A 15,256-nucleotide genomic window follows, 5' to 3' on the forward strand; every position below is an offset into this window, starting at 1 on the left:
AAAACTGACTGGAGCACACACTCCAAAAGGCCAGTCTCTAGGGCCGGTGCACTGACAGCCTGTTTGGCCAGCGTGTGAACCCGTTCATTACCCGGGATGCCGACATGACCTGGGGTCTACACAAAGACCACGGATCAGCCGCAACGGGCAAGAATATGGCGGGACTCCTGGATAGCCATCACCAGCCGAGAGCGAGGAAAACACTGCTCGATAGTTCGTAAACCGCTCACGGAGTCACTGCAGATAACGAAGGACTCACCTGAGCAGGAGCGGATATACTCTGCGCGAGAGATGGCGACCAGCTCTGCAGTGAAAACACTGCAGCCAGTCGGCAATGAGCGTTGTTCAGAATGATGCCCAAGAGTAATAGCATAACCAATTCGATCAGCAACCATCGAACCGTCGGTACAGACCACGTCAGAGCCGTGAAACGCGGCAAGGATGGAAAGAAAGCGTCGGCAGAGGGCCTCAGGAGGGAATGAGTCCTTCAGGCCCTGTGCCAAATCCAGCCGAAGGCATGGGCGGGGCACACACCACGGGGTACACGTAAATGGCCCAGGAAAAGAGGCGGGAGTGGGAAAAACGCAAGCCCAGAGAGATCCCAGACGCGAACCGCGATCGTATACCCTGACCGGGGCCGCCGTTCTGAAAGATGGACGACCGAGTTGGGGAACAGGAGACGGTAATTTGGATGCCCGGGCAAGCTACAAACATGTGCAGCAAAAGCGGCCAGTAGCCTTGGCGCCGGATCCTTAATGGAGGGACACCAACCTCCACAAGTATGCTGTTGACAGGGCTTGTGCGGAAAGCTCCAATTGTTGCTAGTCGGACCCCATTTACTTATTTATGAATAGCCATTATCAAATGATGAATGAAATATTCCAGACTAAGCTATCCCTCTGGAAAATCACATTCTGAAAAAGTGAGTGAAAGTGCATGATTTTTCCAATCTTTAAAATCAAAGTTTGAGAATACAACACTCTAAGGAACACATTCGAAAGATCCTCTCTCACTCTGATAAAGGCATACTTGCTTCTTATAAAGTCTCATTATTATTAGTGAAACGAGAGAAATCACGCACAATGGCCAAAACACTTGAATTGCCCACAGTTAAAGAAACTATCGGTACACTGCCGGGGTCTGATGTATACGCCAGGATGAATTTGGTTCCTTTCAGTAACGGCAGTGTTTCGAAAATAATTAACGATATGGCCTTTAATACTGAATAAATGTTTTTCGGTATGATGAACAAAGCAGAGTTTGTAATGCAAACTGATAAATCAGTAGCTATAGATGAACCTCTGCTGCTAGCTTACATTCGCTTCATTAATCGGAATTAGCAGGTAATGAAGAAACAGCTGAATATCAAAACATTTTAGTGGGAGACTCCATGAACCTCTGCAGAATGTTTACAAGATGAAATTGCTTCCTTTGAACATCCCTCTTCACTGTCAACTCGTTTAACTAAAGTACCAAAAATGGCAGCTTATACTCAGACACAGGTGATATAGTTATCAAAAGGAAGCGTCTGCTACGTTCCTAAGATATTTTTGGTATAATAGCCGACTGAGCTAGGCCTCTCAAATGAAATCAAGCTGTCATATCCTCTATTTGTCTACCTCCAAATACATTAGATAAATTCAACGTGGCCAGCATAGAACTGTAGGAAAAAGTGGCTTCCGTTAACGCTAAAAGTACCTACATTATCTTCATTCATTGCTAAACTAGACCTTTAAATCAATAACCTGAGCGGTCGTGAAGTCTGTCACCTTCCAAATCTTCAATAAGCTCCACGCAGCGGCGGGCAAGCTACAGACAACGCTTCTTAATCACTGCCGAATCAAGCCAAAGAAGATATGTAGACTAGGTTCCATGTTCTATAAAGCTTTGCAATACCAACGTGAGTACTCAGTACATTTTCAGTCTTCAGGGAACAACTTGATGAGAGATGGAAAGACGAGTTGATTGATTTTAAACATGACTGCGACGCTTATGCATATCCAGTGATACGTCTATGCAGTCGAAGTTGGATTAGCTGAAGAGGTAGAGAAGATATGAAGAACGGCTGGGACATTCGCCACGAGTGTGTTTAGTCAGTACGAAGTCTGTGTCCGAAATTCTGATCGAGCTCCAATGATAGATGTTACAAGAGAGATGTTGTGTACTGTGGAGAGAAATAGTGCCTTAACTCCGAGATCACACATTACAATACTACTCTTTAAGCGCATTAGTCTGTCCACCTTAAGTCTTGCGTAATGGTCTCGAGGACACAATTAGAGAAATTTTGCCTTAGCACCGAGAGGTACCTACAACCCGTCACAGTGCGTATCATCCACCTATGGTAAAGCAAGAGGGAGAGTGGTTCTGTGTGCTGTCCAACGTACCATACAGTATATAGTGGAGTTCATTTTATAAAGTTTCGCAGTTCCTACAAAGGGGAAGATAACCGAAATCTATTCTATTTCTATCTCCCTGCTTACCGTTTCGAAACACATTATTGTCTTTACAGCTGAAGTTATTTATTCACTGAAGGTTACATTCAGAGCTATAGATACAAAGTTTTAATTCAGACGTAGTTTGATAACGTAGCGCAGCACAATGAGAGTTATGTTTGACTTGGCCCTTCGAAAATAGGCTCTAAAGTTGCAGCTGAGCCGATGAGATGTTGTAAACAACTAAGTTCCAGTTCCAGATGATCTGCCAATGCTACAGGGTTTTCACCAGGACGTTATTTGGTGCGCAGGTGACGATGTACCACTGGGACCTGCCGCAGGCTCTGCAGTACATCGGAGGCTGGCCCAACCCCATCATGGCGGACTACTTCGTCGAGTACGCCAGACTGCTCTTCGACACCTACGGTGACAGGGTGAGTGATGGTCTGAGTGAGCTTTTGGCCTCCTCTCGCTCAGTGGCAACGCCCAATTTAATCCACGAGATTAAATAAAAATTTTGATTATAGCCCTAGGCCTCCATCGAGTTGTCTTCACCTGAACTACACATTCCTGTGATGCAAACTTGCTTTCAATTTTTCTGTTGTATCTTCAGCAGATTTCTGCTCACCTAGTTTCTAATGCTGTTCCTCATGATATTCGGGACTATTGTATTCGTCTTGTTTCTCCTTAATGCGGTTAGCCAACTGAGCACTCCGTCGCTTGTAGTTTACGGTTCTCGTTATGGCCTACGTATCAAAAAGAACTTTAGCAATGAACAAATTTCAGTGCACCCTAATATTTTTAGAGTGTCCAAACAATAACTATTCTTTCATTCTGCAGCAAAGTTTGCGCTTGTATTAAACGTCCTGGCAGATCAAAGCTCCATGTTTGGGTAAGGCCTTAACAAACTATTTCACTGGAGCCAACTTAATGTGTAGCTTTTTTTTCGAATCGTCGAGGGTGTGGCACAAAAAAGAAAAACCAAAGAGATACCGGTTTCTCTCCTAAGATTCGTTAGGCGCTTTTGCTCTGAAGTTTCAGGTGGTACCTACAGGTTCGCTACTGGTAAGTGTATCTGAAGTCAACCCAGACGAATAGTGCTCATCGCTTTTTTTCAAGCAACGCACGGTATGGACGTAAAGCGTCGGTTTCTTCGCCGTAACAAACAAAATAGTTTTTAAAGTAGAGTCTTACGTGTCCATTCGAAAGAGCGGTCCCCAATTTGTCTAGTGCCGTATTGTTTTACGATTTGTATGAACACGGACAGTAATAAAACAAAGAACAACCGGTACCCCAGAAGCTACTGAGTAGCTCTTCTCTCCCGCATGGTGGTAGCAGCCAGCGGGGCCAAGGCAGTGCTGCCGCTGCCGGTGTACTGGTAATTAACTGTGTTTCACTGTCCGCGTTGATACATTTCGATGAAACAGTATAGCGCTAGAAGAATTTTTGACCGCTCTATAGAATGGGCAGGTAAGATTTCCATTTAAAAATCATTTTGTTTCTAAGCGGAGGCAAATAGAAGCTGTCTCTCTAGACTAGGCATCGAATTACAGTCGTCTTGAGTGGTGTTCGAGGTGTGTGACTCCAACTACACATTCAAGTAACGAACGTGGGACTAAATAAAAATTTTGAGTATAGGACTTGGCGAAACACCAGGGAAAACGCGCCTGACGACTGTTAGGAGACACGTCCTGTGTACTACGGACTTCACTCCTGGAAGAAAGAATGCGGTGGCAAACCAGCTTAGCTGCAAGTTAGGAAATTGCTTCCAGAATGAACCTTTCACTCGTCAGTTTCATATTAGCATTAACTGGAATAGCATTTGAAACATGTATGTCACATCGCAAAAAATGTTTTTCTTTTTTAATATCTTGTGTTAATTGTAAAACTGATGGGTGTTACAGATTTTCGTTAACATATTACGATTCAGAAAAGTAAACCACGAGAATAAAGCGCTTACATTAAAAAATGTTTTTTCATTGTTGGGTTGCATTACAGCTATAAGAGTCACTCCCAAAGAAATGCATAACATTTTTCCAAAAATCCGACTTTTGTTCTACATCTTTGCTATTCACGTGGGTCATAGCAGCATTCTTCCAGCTCGTATTCGCATTTAATTCGACCTATTTCGGCAAGTCGCGCAGCCGTAGCACTTCGTCAAGACGGCTGCTTTAGCTGATGTTCGTCTGAAGGAACGTCTTGTTACGGAGTTCCTGTGTGGTGGGAACGAGACGGTGACCAGCATTCAGAAGGTAGTGCGGGGACGAGGCTGCAGGTCGCAGAAGGGTCTGTCGCCGGGCAAGCAGACTGTCTGCGTGGTGGTGGCGGGCAAGCCGACATTCGCCACCTCCGGTGTAGCGGCGCAGCGGGCACTGCACAGACTGCCCACGGTGTGCAGCGTATTCACTGTCCGCAGTCTGATTCTGGCTGCTGACTATAAAAGTGAGCAAAAAGCAGAGAAGCGAGTGTGAGCACAATACTGAGACTGTTGAGAAAGGCTTGCTCCAGGTGGATTCCGAGAACATTCACGGAATGAACACCCCTTCCCCCCCACACCCCTATATGAACCCCCTCCCCCTCCCACTTGTACTAAACCTCCAGAAATGTCTTTTGGCCAGTTTTCCCGCAAGGGATGGTGTAAGAGGCGTACACTATGACTGGCTGCGCTTCTCCATCCGATTTTTGCGGAGATTAAGACAATCCGGCCATGATCTATGTTAGTGAGTCGTCGTGTAGGATTCTCTCTACCTGTTTTGCCGAAAGGTCTCGAAGTTTATGTCCTTCGCAAAAGCAGTACAACACTGTCGGGTTCCCTGTCAAGTGCAAGTGTACTTCCAGTGATTCTAAGCGATGAGGCGGGGAGCTATATAACATTCAAAAGGGATGCCATTATGTTGTATTTATTTACTAAACACCACAAAATGATAATATCGACACAATTAATAATTTATTTATTTCTTTAATCGGATGTCTAGGGCCCCCGACGGGCAGATCGTTCGCCGGGTTCCGGTCTGTCAATTTGACGCCACTTCGGCGATCTGCAGTCGATGAGGATGATGATAAGGACAACAACACTCAGTCTCTGGGAGTAGAAACTTCCTCGACCCACCCGGGAATCGAATCCGGGCCCAGAGGACTGACAATCCGTCACGCTGACCATTCAGCTACCGGGGGCGGTTACAATTAATAATGATTACCTGAAGAATAAAACAATTTCCTGAGGACATGGTCTCAGCCGACTGGTGTGGCTGAGCGGGTCTAGGCGCTTCAGTCTGGAACCGCGCGACCACTACGGTCGCAGGCTCGAATCCTGCCTCGGGCACGGATGTGTGTTATGTCCTTAAGTTAGTTAGGTTTAAGTAGCTCGAAGTTCTAGGGGACTGATGACATCGGCTGTTAAGTCCCATAGTGCTCATAGCCGTTTGAACCATTTGACATGGTCTTAAGACAGAACTTGGTTAGACGGAATCCTGCCGGCAACTGTTTACTACAGCATGTAGCCAGTACTTCGCACTTACACTCGTAATATTTCATAGCTGTTCGTACATTTTTGTTAGCTTGGGGGCATCACACACCTAAGGGCATCACACACATCCATGCCAGAGGCAGGATTCGAACCTGCGACCGTAGCAGCTGCGTGGTTCTGGACTGAAGCGCCTAGAACCGCTCAGCCACCGCGGCCGGCAATCGATTTCAGGCATTGTTATATTGTTGTACGAAAGTTCTCCTGATATCTGTGACGGAAAAAGCTAGTTTTACTAGCAGGTATTTATTAAGCAAGATCATTTGCCTCGGGCCGGATAACTGTGCTTTCCTATAAGCACCCCGCTGCTGACGTAGCGGACGTTCTCATGTCTAGCCACAGCGCCTCACACCACCGTCCTCTGGCAACGCCATATAGTCCGGCGGCTCCTTCAGCTAGCGTGGGAACTGAAATCTTAGTTCCGACTGTGTGTGCGTTATGAGCAGTACTGCTTTACTCGCTGAATGCTATATATCTGCGAAAGCGATGCAAAAGTATAGAAGTGGAAAATAAGCAAATTAATTTGGCTTGAACAAAGGGAGTACCTTACACCCCCTATCCCCCCCCAACACACACACACACACACACACACACACACACACACACACACACTATGGTTATCTCGCACTGTGATTACCACCTCTCGTTTAAACTGAAAACTGAAGGAATCCCTGCACAGAACGACGTTTGAAGATGTTGACTCCCTTGTGAGGGCTGCTAAATAGTGGATCAGACATGCTGGTCTTGACTTATACCGGGCAGATGTATGGGCTTTAGTTCCATAGTTGAACTGATGGAGTTTATGTGGTAAAATGACAGTTAGTCTCCCGAGGACGTATCAAAATAATGTAAAAATAATCAAGGTACGTAAAATAAATTGGATATTTAAAAAAAATATTGTGCATTTATTTTGGAGTGGCTCTCATACTTCTAGATCAATCCTCGAATTCAAGAAAGAATAATAAGTGGTTCCACTGAAAGGTATGGAGTTACTTGCATCTCGGTACTTTCACGAACGAAACGGGTAAAGGATCATGGTAGTAAGCACGGTCCACTACGTAATGCACAGTAGGCAGGTCAACTGCTGGCCGCCTAGCAGTGCGTAGAAACACGTAATCGGAGCAGTGCTGGCTACCTGTGCTGAAGGACGGTTGCTTCATTTCCAGTGTACTGGTGTTGACAGGTGAAGTGGTGGATCACGTTCAACGAGCCCACCATCTTCGCCGGCGGCTACACGACCAGCGGGGGCACGCCGCCCTCGCAGAACGCCCCCGGCATCGGCGACTACCTCACCTATTACACCGTCATCAACGCACACGCCCGCGTCTGGCACCTCTACAACGACACGTACAGGGCCACGCAGCAAGGTAAGCCACCAAAGGGCACTCTCAGCGGCGTCGAGGACTAAGCACACCACACAGAATTAAGTCACCCTCACGAGACATCCCACCTCGAGCCTCATGCTTATAGCCTTGTTAATTGCACCAAATTGGCGAGGAAGATAGTGCACTAGTCTCTTCACGTATGCAGTACCCGTCTGAAGTCATTCATTGATGATTATATACCACAGAGATACCAAATTGTGGGATGTTGATTGGTACACTTCAGGTGCTGTTCCAGACAGTCCTGGATGTTTTCTGTGCGATTAAGTTCGCCTGCTTCAGTGGGCTAGTCGAAGTGCTGTAGCGTTCCAGAGTCTTCCTCAAACCAGAAATGTAAGTCTGCAGCCGTATGAACACAGCTCTTGTCTTCTTGGAAAACAGGACTACAGTATAATCATCATGATTATGAACTGAGTTCAACATTTTGTCACCGAGAATGTTGTGTATATGCTACGTGAAGCGGCGAATGAAAATTTGTACCAACGCTGGGATTCGAACCTGGATTTCGTGCTCTCTAGGCAGGTGCACTACCCACTACGCCACCCATGAGCAGTGGCGTTGAGCATGGTTACCGTAAGCTGAATGAGTCGGCCCAAGTAACAGTACGAAAAACACCATTAAAACATTATGGAACCAGCTCCAGCTTGAACTACACCCTCCACACAACGTGGGTTAAACGTCTCACTGGGTCGTCAGTGCCCTGTAGTCAAGTCAGTGTAAGAAGTTCCTTCACAGTTAGTGCCGCTGTTGCCAGCTTTTAGCTGTTCAGTGCTAGGGCCTGTACGCGAAAACAATAGTCGTCTACAGAGCTGCAACAACACGTTTACAAAATCGTGTTACTTGACCGATTGACGTAGGCGTACAAAGCTGCTGGGCCCAGCCGCTGTAGGGATCTCATTATGCTGACTCTACTATAGCCGTCGTACATCATTAGCAAAGAGGGTGGACCACACCACACGCCTCCAGTCAGCAAGTGTCCAATTTATGAGATGAGTTGTTTGGCTCATCGACGACGTGCAGTTTTAACTACCACAGTTGAAAAATTTCCATAAAATACAGTTACCTTCGCAATGTTGTGTATATGCTAAGTGAAGTGACGAAAGGAAATTTCTAACAATGCCTGGATTCGCACTTTGATTTCCTGCTCACAAGGCAGATACACTATCCACTACGTCACCTAGCCATTGTGGCGGCGAGCAACTGCACAGACTAACCTAGTACATCTCCTTCCTCAGTCCAAAATCCCATACACCCCTCAGCCCGCTGGGTATTCCTGCTAAACTTCAGCAGCGTTGCACAGGCTCTCCAGCTGTGTTTGAATACCACCTCAGCATCGAACGAAACTGGGGACCCTGCCTGAAACGCAGGCATAAGTGCCAAACGAAACTATATGGTTCCATAGACAGCAATGCTATTCGAGTTTAGGGGAAGACCAAGCGGGCTGAGATGTGGATGGGAATTTGGACTGTGGTGGGACACGCGATAGTGTTGGACGTGGAGCTGTCCAATGGTACCGTGCAAGGATGACGGGACGGTTAGCGTATCTGCCTCGGGACTGATAGCTACAGCTTTTGGACGTTCTCCCGAGGCATACCGTACCAAATTCGGTCCAATCAGCGTGTTAGATTGTCAAAATCCCGAGCTGGTTGGAGGGCCCTGCCCATAAAGCTCCCACACGTTCTCGATTAGGGGGTGGTGGTGCGGGGGTGGGGGAGATCCGCCGACACTGCTGGCCAAGGTGACGTTTGGCAAGCACCAAGACAAGAAGTAGAAACTACTGGCGTGTGCGGAAGGGCAGTATCTTGCTGAAATGTAAGTACACGATGGCTTGCTACGAAGGGCAACAAAACAGGGGTAGAATATTTTCTAGGTACCGCTGTGCTGTAAGGGTCCACTTATGACAACCAAATGGATCCTGCTATGGAAAGAAATAGCACCGCAGGCCAACACTCCTGGCTGCTGGGCCATACGTCGGGTGGCAGTCAGGTTGGCACCCCACTGCTGTCCGGGGAGTCTCCGTGTACGTCTTCGCTGGTTATCGCAGCTCAGTTCGAAGCGGGACTCATCACTGAAGGCAGTTTTACTCCAGTCAACGAGATTTCAGGGCAAAGACGTGTCTAGTTGTCGCTGGCGGCCCATAAGTCGGCTCTCTGGACGACAATAATCATAAGAGATGATCCGTGCATTGCAGCCCACTTGTGTTCTGTGTCTGTACTTCTTTGTAACCTATTTTTTGTCTTCCGTGTTCTGGAAGACTGGAAGCTTCCAGCAAACTTACACTCAAACGTTCAGTTTTAATCTGGTTTCAGAGCACTGCAGAGAAGCTCTGAGCATTTGTTTGAAATGTCTTAACGCCACTCAAGTTGGAGGTTTCTCGACATTTGTGTCCTTTCAGTTTGAGACACCCATCTCTTTCTCTCGCCCTTTTGCTGGTCCATTACTGTTAAATGGAATTGGTCGTAAAAAAACACTGACAACGACTGCTCTTTCGGCGAGGACTGTGTTGACCCGTTTTACACCAACGTAACCCCATTTGCGGTAATGTTGTTGCAGGTCGCGTCGGAATCGTGCTCAACAGTGAGTGGCACGAGCCGAAGAACGCGTCCAGTCCTGAGGACCAAGAGGCTTCCGAGCGCATGATGCAGTTTGTGGTGAGTTTTCTTGTTTCAACGATTAAATTGGTTCAGCACAAAATTGGGCTTGAATATACTTGTGATGTGTACTTCCAGTACTTAAGTACCCACACAAGACACTACAATATCGAGCTGTTTTGAGTTTATTATTGTGAATAGTACCCCAAAAAATCCTCGAACAAAATCATCACATACCACGCCCCCTACGAACCCTGGTTGAATAATATGTTCTTTGATAAAGCGGATTGACCAATAGCATTAGTAATAACACTCACTATTACATGAATGATGGAATGTAATGACGTAGTTAGAAATTATATAGAAATATTAGACGTATGTACATGTATTTATGGAAGGTGATGGGTTACGTGTAGCACTTAGGAAAATATGGTCTGTCAATTACAAACACACGAGATCTGAGCGGACAAACCGGATATGCCTCTATGCATTGAGTGCAGCACATAAACAAGAGCAGGAGAGATTTCAATACATTCCTTACAGTAACCTCTAGAACGAGAAAAGAGTAGCAGTCGCCTGCCTAGAACATTGAAAGACGTTCAAGGACCCTGTTCTTCCGACACCCGTTCGCTTTGGGCAGATGAGCCGCCGTATTAGCAATCGCGAACTGGTCCAGTTTGCGATGCTCAGTGACTCCCTGGAGGCACAATCGGTAACCTCAACGACTTCGATGCGGTCAGCTGTCTAAGTAGTCGCAAGGGTGTCTGGTGAAGATACAGAGTTGAAACGGTAAACACCGAAAGGGTTTCCATATTTTCTGTGTTTTTGTCGATGTAGGTGACACGTCATTACAGATGGAATGCAGGCTAACCTATATGAAAAATTAGTCAGACGCTGGTTTTTGTGGACTGGCAAGACAGCCAATCCACGAGGACGGGAGGCCGGAGGGCACACGTTTAAACTCACGCAGGCTGGCGTGAGGTCTGGAACAGGTAAAGGTCTTATAGTAGCGAAAATAGTACGTAGCTTTTGGAATACTTAACTTTAATCCATAATTGGTGAACATCGGTCTGAAGGTACATGCATCACAAGATAAATAGCAAATGATAATGGCGCCTTGCTAGGTCGTGGCAAATGACGTAGCTGAAGGCTATGCTAACTATCGTCTCGGCAAATGAGAGCGTAATTTGTCAGTGAACCATAGCTAGCAAAGTCGGCTGTACAACTGGGGCGAGTGCTAGGAAGTCTCTCTAGACCTGCCGTGTGGCGGCGCTCGGTCTGCAATCACTGATAGTGGCGACACGCGGGTCCGACGTATACTAACGGACCGCGGCCGATTTAAAGGCTACCACCTAGCAAGTGTGGTGTCTGGCGGTGACACCACACTGTTATTGTAAGTGTCACTTCCTAGTCTGATTGCACACGGTCTTACGCCGTGTACTGATGTTGCTATCACACACCAGCAGTTTTATAGATCTGTCTTAGGTCGACGGCATACTAACTCGACGGGGGATCGCTTGATGCTGACAGTGCTGTGGAATAATGAGTTGGCTAGATAGACGCTTTACACTTGTCTATCTCAGGTTACTAAGGAGAATTTATTGTTCTGCTGTAAAGCATGGATTAGTTCAAGAAACCGCATACGCTGCCATGTGGACAAATCATCTTGCAGCACACGGGCAAGCAGCGACATAACGTCTATTTGACGCGCTGACTCACCAGCAGAGAGTCGCAGAGAACACGCCGTGCATCTCATCTCAGCCCATAAACATCAGTCCCGACGCCTGGTCAATGAGACTCGGCACTATCACCACCTCGCGAGCGCGAACGCCAGCCTAAGACTGTCAACGTGTCTTGTAGGGAACTAGTTACAATCCAGAGCATGTACAGCGTCGCAGAAGGGCAGTGTGTGGTGACTGTTGACCGATATCACCCCAATGGGGCAAATAAAAAACGAGTCCAGATCTCGAACTCCACAGACCAATAGTGCAAACCTAACCTCGCTGCTGAATGATGTACCTCTCCAACGTACCTGCACTATGGGAAACCGCAGCCTATGGCAGGTGTTCCGTTCTCTTGATCACACGTGCAGGAGTCCAGTGAGACAACGCACGTGGCTAACACTACAGTTTCCCAACGACTGTATTCGTCAAGTTCAGACACCTCCACTGTAAAGTTATCCCAGTTGTTTCTGTCAATTTGTGAGTGGCCGTTTCCATTGTAGAATACATTGTCCGGTATATAAGAGCTCGTCTAGTCACGAAAATGTAATTCGTTGGTCCAGGAACATCCAAAACCAGCGATATGATCGCCTAACACGGATGCCACAGGATTCTTTCTATAACTCTGTTTTCTTGACTCTGTTCACCATGTAACCTCTGAGGAAGCGTCCTCAAAGGCATATAAGCAATTAATCTTCCCGCTCTGCATAAGTGAGTGAAAAAGAAATCTTAATATGTGATAGAACGGGAAGAAGCTTCTGCCAAGCATTTCACGATTGTTTAGCGGAGTACAGATTTACACTGTCCAGTCACATTAACGGTATCACTTGTCAGAACCCTGAATAAACGCCTCTCACAGCGCGGCCCGCTGCGAGGCGTGAATTAAGAGAATCAGCGAGGTACAGATAGAAACGTGGAGCCATGGCGACTCCAGTGTCGTGGACAGCTGCGCCAGGTCTCTCGGTTGAGGATCCAGGGCACGAAGCGCCCGATCGAGGTGGTCCCACAGAACTCCGATTGGGTTTAAATCCGGTGAGTCTGCTGAGCAGGGTAGTACGTTAAACTCATCCTCCTGCTCTGCGAGCCACGCACATAGACGGCGAACTGTTTGACGCGTTGCGTTGTCCTGCTGGTAGACACCATCGTCGCGAGATAAAGCAAACTGCATGTAGGGGTGCACGTGGTCCGTGAGGAAAGATGCATGGTTGTATTGATCCGATTTGTCGTCCAGAATGACGAAATCGCCCAGGGAATGCCACGAAAACAGTCCGCAGTCCTTAAAACTCCGTCCTCCTGCTCGGATCCTTCCGACGATTGCTGCATGGTGTTTTCTTTCAGACGTTTCGCACCACACACGACAACAGCCATCTGTCCGAAGGAGCACCAAACGTAATTCGTGTGAAAAGGCCACCTGCCGCCACTCACTGGACGCACAGTTGGGGTACTGGCGAGCAAATTCTAGCGTTCGTCGCTGGTGAAGAGCAGTCAGCGTGGTAGCGTGAACCAGGCATCTGCTGCGGAGGGCCATCCGCAAGAACGTCCGCTGAACAGTCGCTCAACAGACGCTGACGGTAGCCCCTCGGTTCACCCGGGTGGCCAGCTGCACGCCTGCTCCCCCGCACGCGTCTCCGCAGCCGTCGTCCACCCCTGTCTGTCATCTGCGGCCTGTGATGCCTCGGCGCTGCTTTCGACAGCGCCATTTTGCCATGCAAGGCGCACTTTAACCACAGCGGCACGCGAACAGTTTACAAACTTACACGTTTCGGAAATGCTTCTATTCTTGACCTGAAAGCCAGTGATCGTACCCTTTTGGAACGCAGACTAATCCCTCAGTTTCCACATTAGGTGCAGATGTTCGTTTATTATGGGACTGTAAGGTGAAGCAATAAAGGAAACAAAAGAAAAATATAGAGTAGGAATTAACGTCTAGGGAGAAGAGATAGTAACTTTGAGGTTTACTGATGACACTGTAATTCTGTCGGTGACAGCAAAGGCCTTGCAAGAGTAGTTGAATGGAATAGACAGAGTGTTAAAAGGAGGATAAAAGACGAGCATCAAAACAAGCAAAACGAGCATAATGCTATGTAGTCTAATTAAATCAGGTGATGCTGAGGGAATCAGATTAGGAAACGAGACACCTAAATCATTAGATGAGCTTTGTTACTTGGGCAGCAAAATGACTGATGATGATCGGAATAAAAAAAATCGCTCAAATGGCTCTGAGCACTATGGGACTTAACTTCTCAGGTCCTCAGTCCCATAGAACTTAGAACCACTTAAACCTAACTAACCTAAGGACATCACACACATCGATGCCCGAGGCAGGATTCGAACCTGCGACCGTAGTGATCGCGCGGTTCCACACTGTAGCGCCTAGAACCGCTCGGCCACCACGGCCAGCTGATCGGAATAGAGAGGATATAAAATGTAGACTGGTGATGGCAAGAAATGCGTTTCTGAAAAATACAAATTTGTTAACATCGAGCATAGATTTATGTGTCAGGAAGTGTTTTTTGAAAGTATTTGTATGGAGTGTGGTCATGTATGCAAGTGAAACATGGACAATAAATTGTTTAGACAAGATGTGATGCTACAGAAGAATGCTGAAATTTGATGGGTAGATCACGTAATTAATGAAGAGGTACTGAATAGAATTGGGGAGAAAAGAAATTTTTGGTATAACCTGACTGGTTGAAGGGATCGGTTGCTAGGACACCGTTTGAGACACCAACGGTTGTCCAGTTTAGTACAGTAATGAAGCGTGAGGGGGGAGGGTGGGGGGGTAGGGGCGGTCGTAAAGGGAGACCAAAAGATTAATATGGCAAGCAGATTCAGAAGGATGTACGTTGCAGTAGTTACTCGGAGATGAAGACGCTGGCACAGGATAGAGCAGCATGGAGAGCTGCATTAAATCAGTTTTCTGACTGAAGACCACAACAACAACAAAAAGATAAAGAGGCGGCGACACAATAGACACACTCCACAGAGAGTCCCTCAAACTTATCGTAAGCAATTCGCGAGTGATGAGATAGTTCACCATACTGCTGAACGTTCAGGTCGCGTGCAGGCTGTCGTAAGCCGGCACCTTCACCAGTGAGAGACGAATTAGGGGGTCCATTTCATTCTATGTAAACGTCTTTTACACGAGCATACGGTCACCAACAGCTCGGGCAGCGTCCTGTGCGGTGACGACCCGGTCGTGTGTCGTGGCAAACTGTTGCGCTAGCCCTGAGATACGAGCTCTCTCTCTCTCCCCAGTACAACAGCTGTGCCCCACCGGCTCGCTCCTCACATCCCGTTTACCTAGCCCCGCTAGCGCTAACCCACAGCAGCTGAGTTGGCTCCAGAAGTGCTGACGCTCCCCGCCTGATGCCTCGTCCGCAGATCGGCGCCTTCGGACAGCCGCTGTTCAGCCCGGAGGGCGACTGGCCGGCCGTGATGAAGGAGCGCATCGACGCCAACAGCGCCGCCGAGGGCCGGCCCAGGTCCCGGCTGCCCGCCTTCACCCAGCAGGAGATCGAGTACAACAGGGGTGAGCCGCCAGCCGCTACGCCAAAGTCTCCCTCCCCGCACCGCCTTGCACTCGAAACGACCTGTCCGTGCCTTT

The 15,256-nt window shown here is 47.6% G+C and overlaps 1 protein-coding gene across 1 annotated transcript in view; it reads left to right on the plus strand.

The window, feature by feature from the left end:
- LOC124805055 (myrosinase 1-like) overlaps positions 1-15,256 on the plus strand; it is a 40,767-nt gene that overhangs the window by 14,386 nt on the left and 11,125 nt on the right. Inside the window, exons 4-7 of the mRNA XM_047265478.1 lie at positions 2,744-2,866; positions 7,139-7,322; positions 9,891-9,988; positions 15,034-15,181. Coding sequence (XP_047121434.1) covers positions 2,744-2,866; positions 7,139-7,322; positions 9,891-9,988; positions 15,034-15,181 — 553 coding nt within the window. The remainder of the gene's footprint in view (positions 1-2,743; positions 2,867-7,138; positions 7,323-9,890; positions 9,989-15,033; positions 15,182-15,256) is intronic.

The sequence above is a fragment of the Schistocerca piceifrons genome, chromosome 7 (assembly GCF_021461385.2).
Source record: "Schistocerca piceifrons isolate TAMUIC-IGC-003096 chromosome 7, iqSchPice1.1, whole genome shotgun sequence".
NCBI lineage: Eukaryota > Metazoa > Arthropoda > Insecta > Orthoptera > Acrididae > Schistocerca > Schistocerca piceifrons.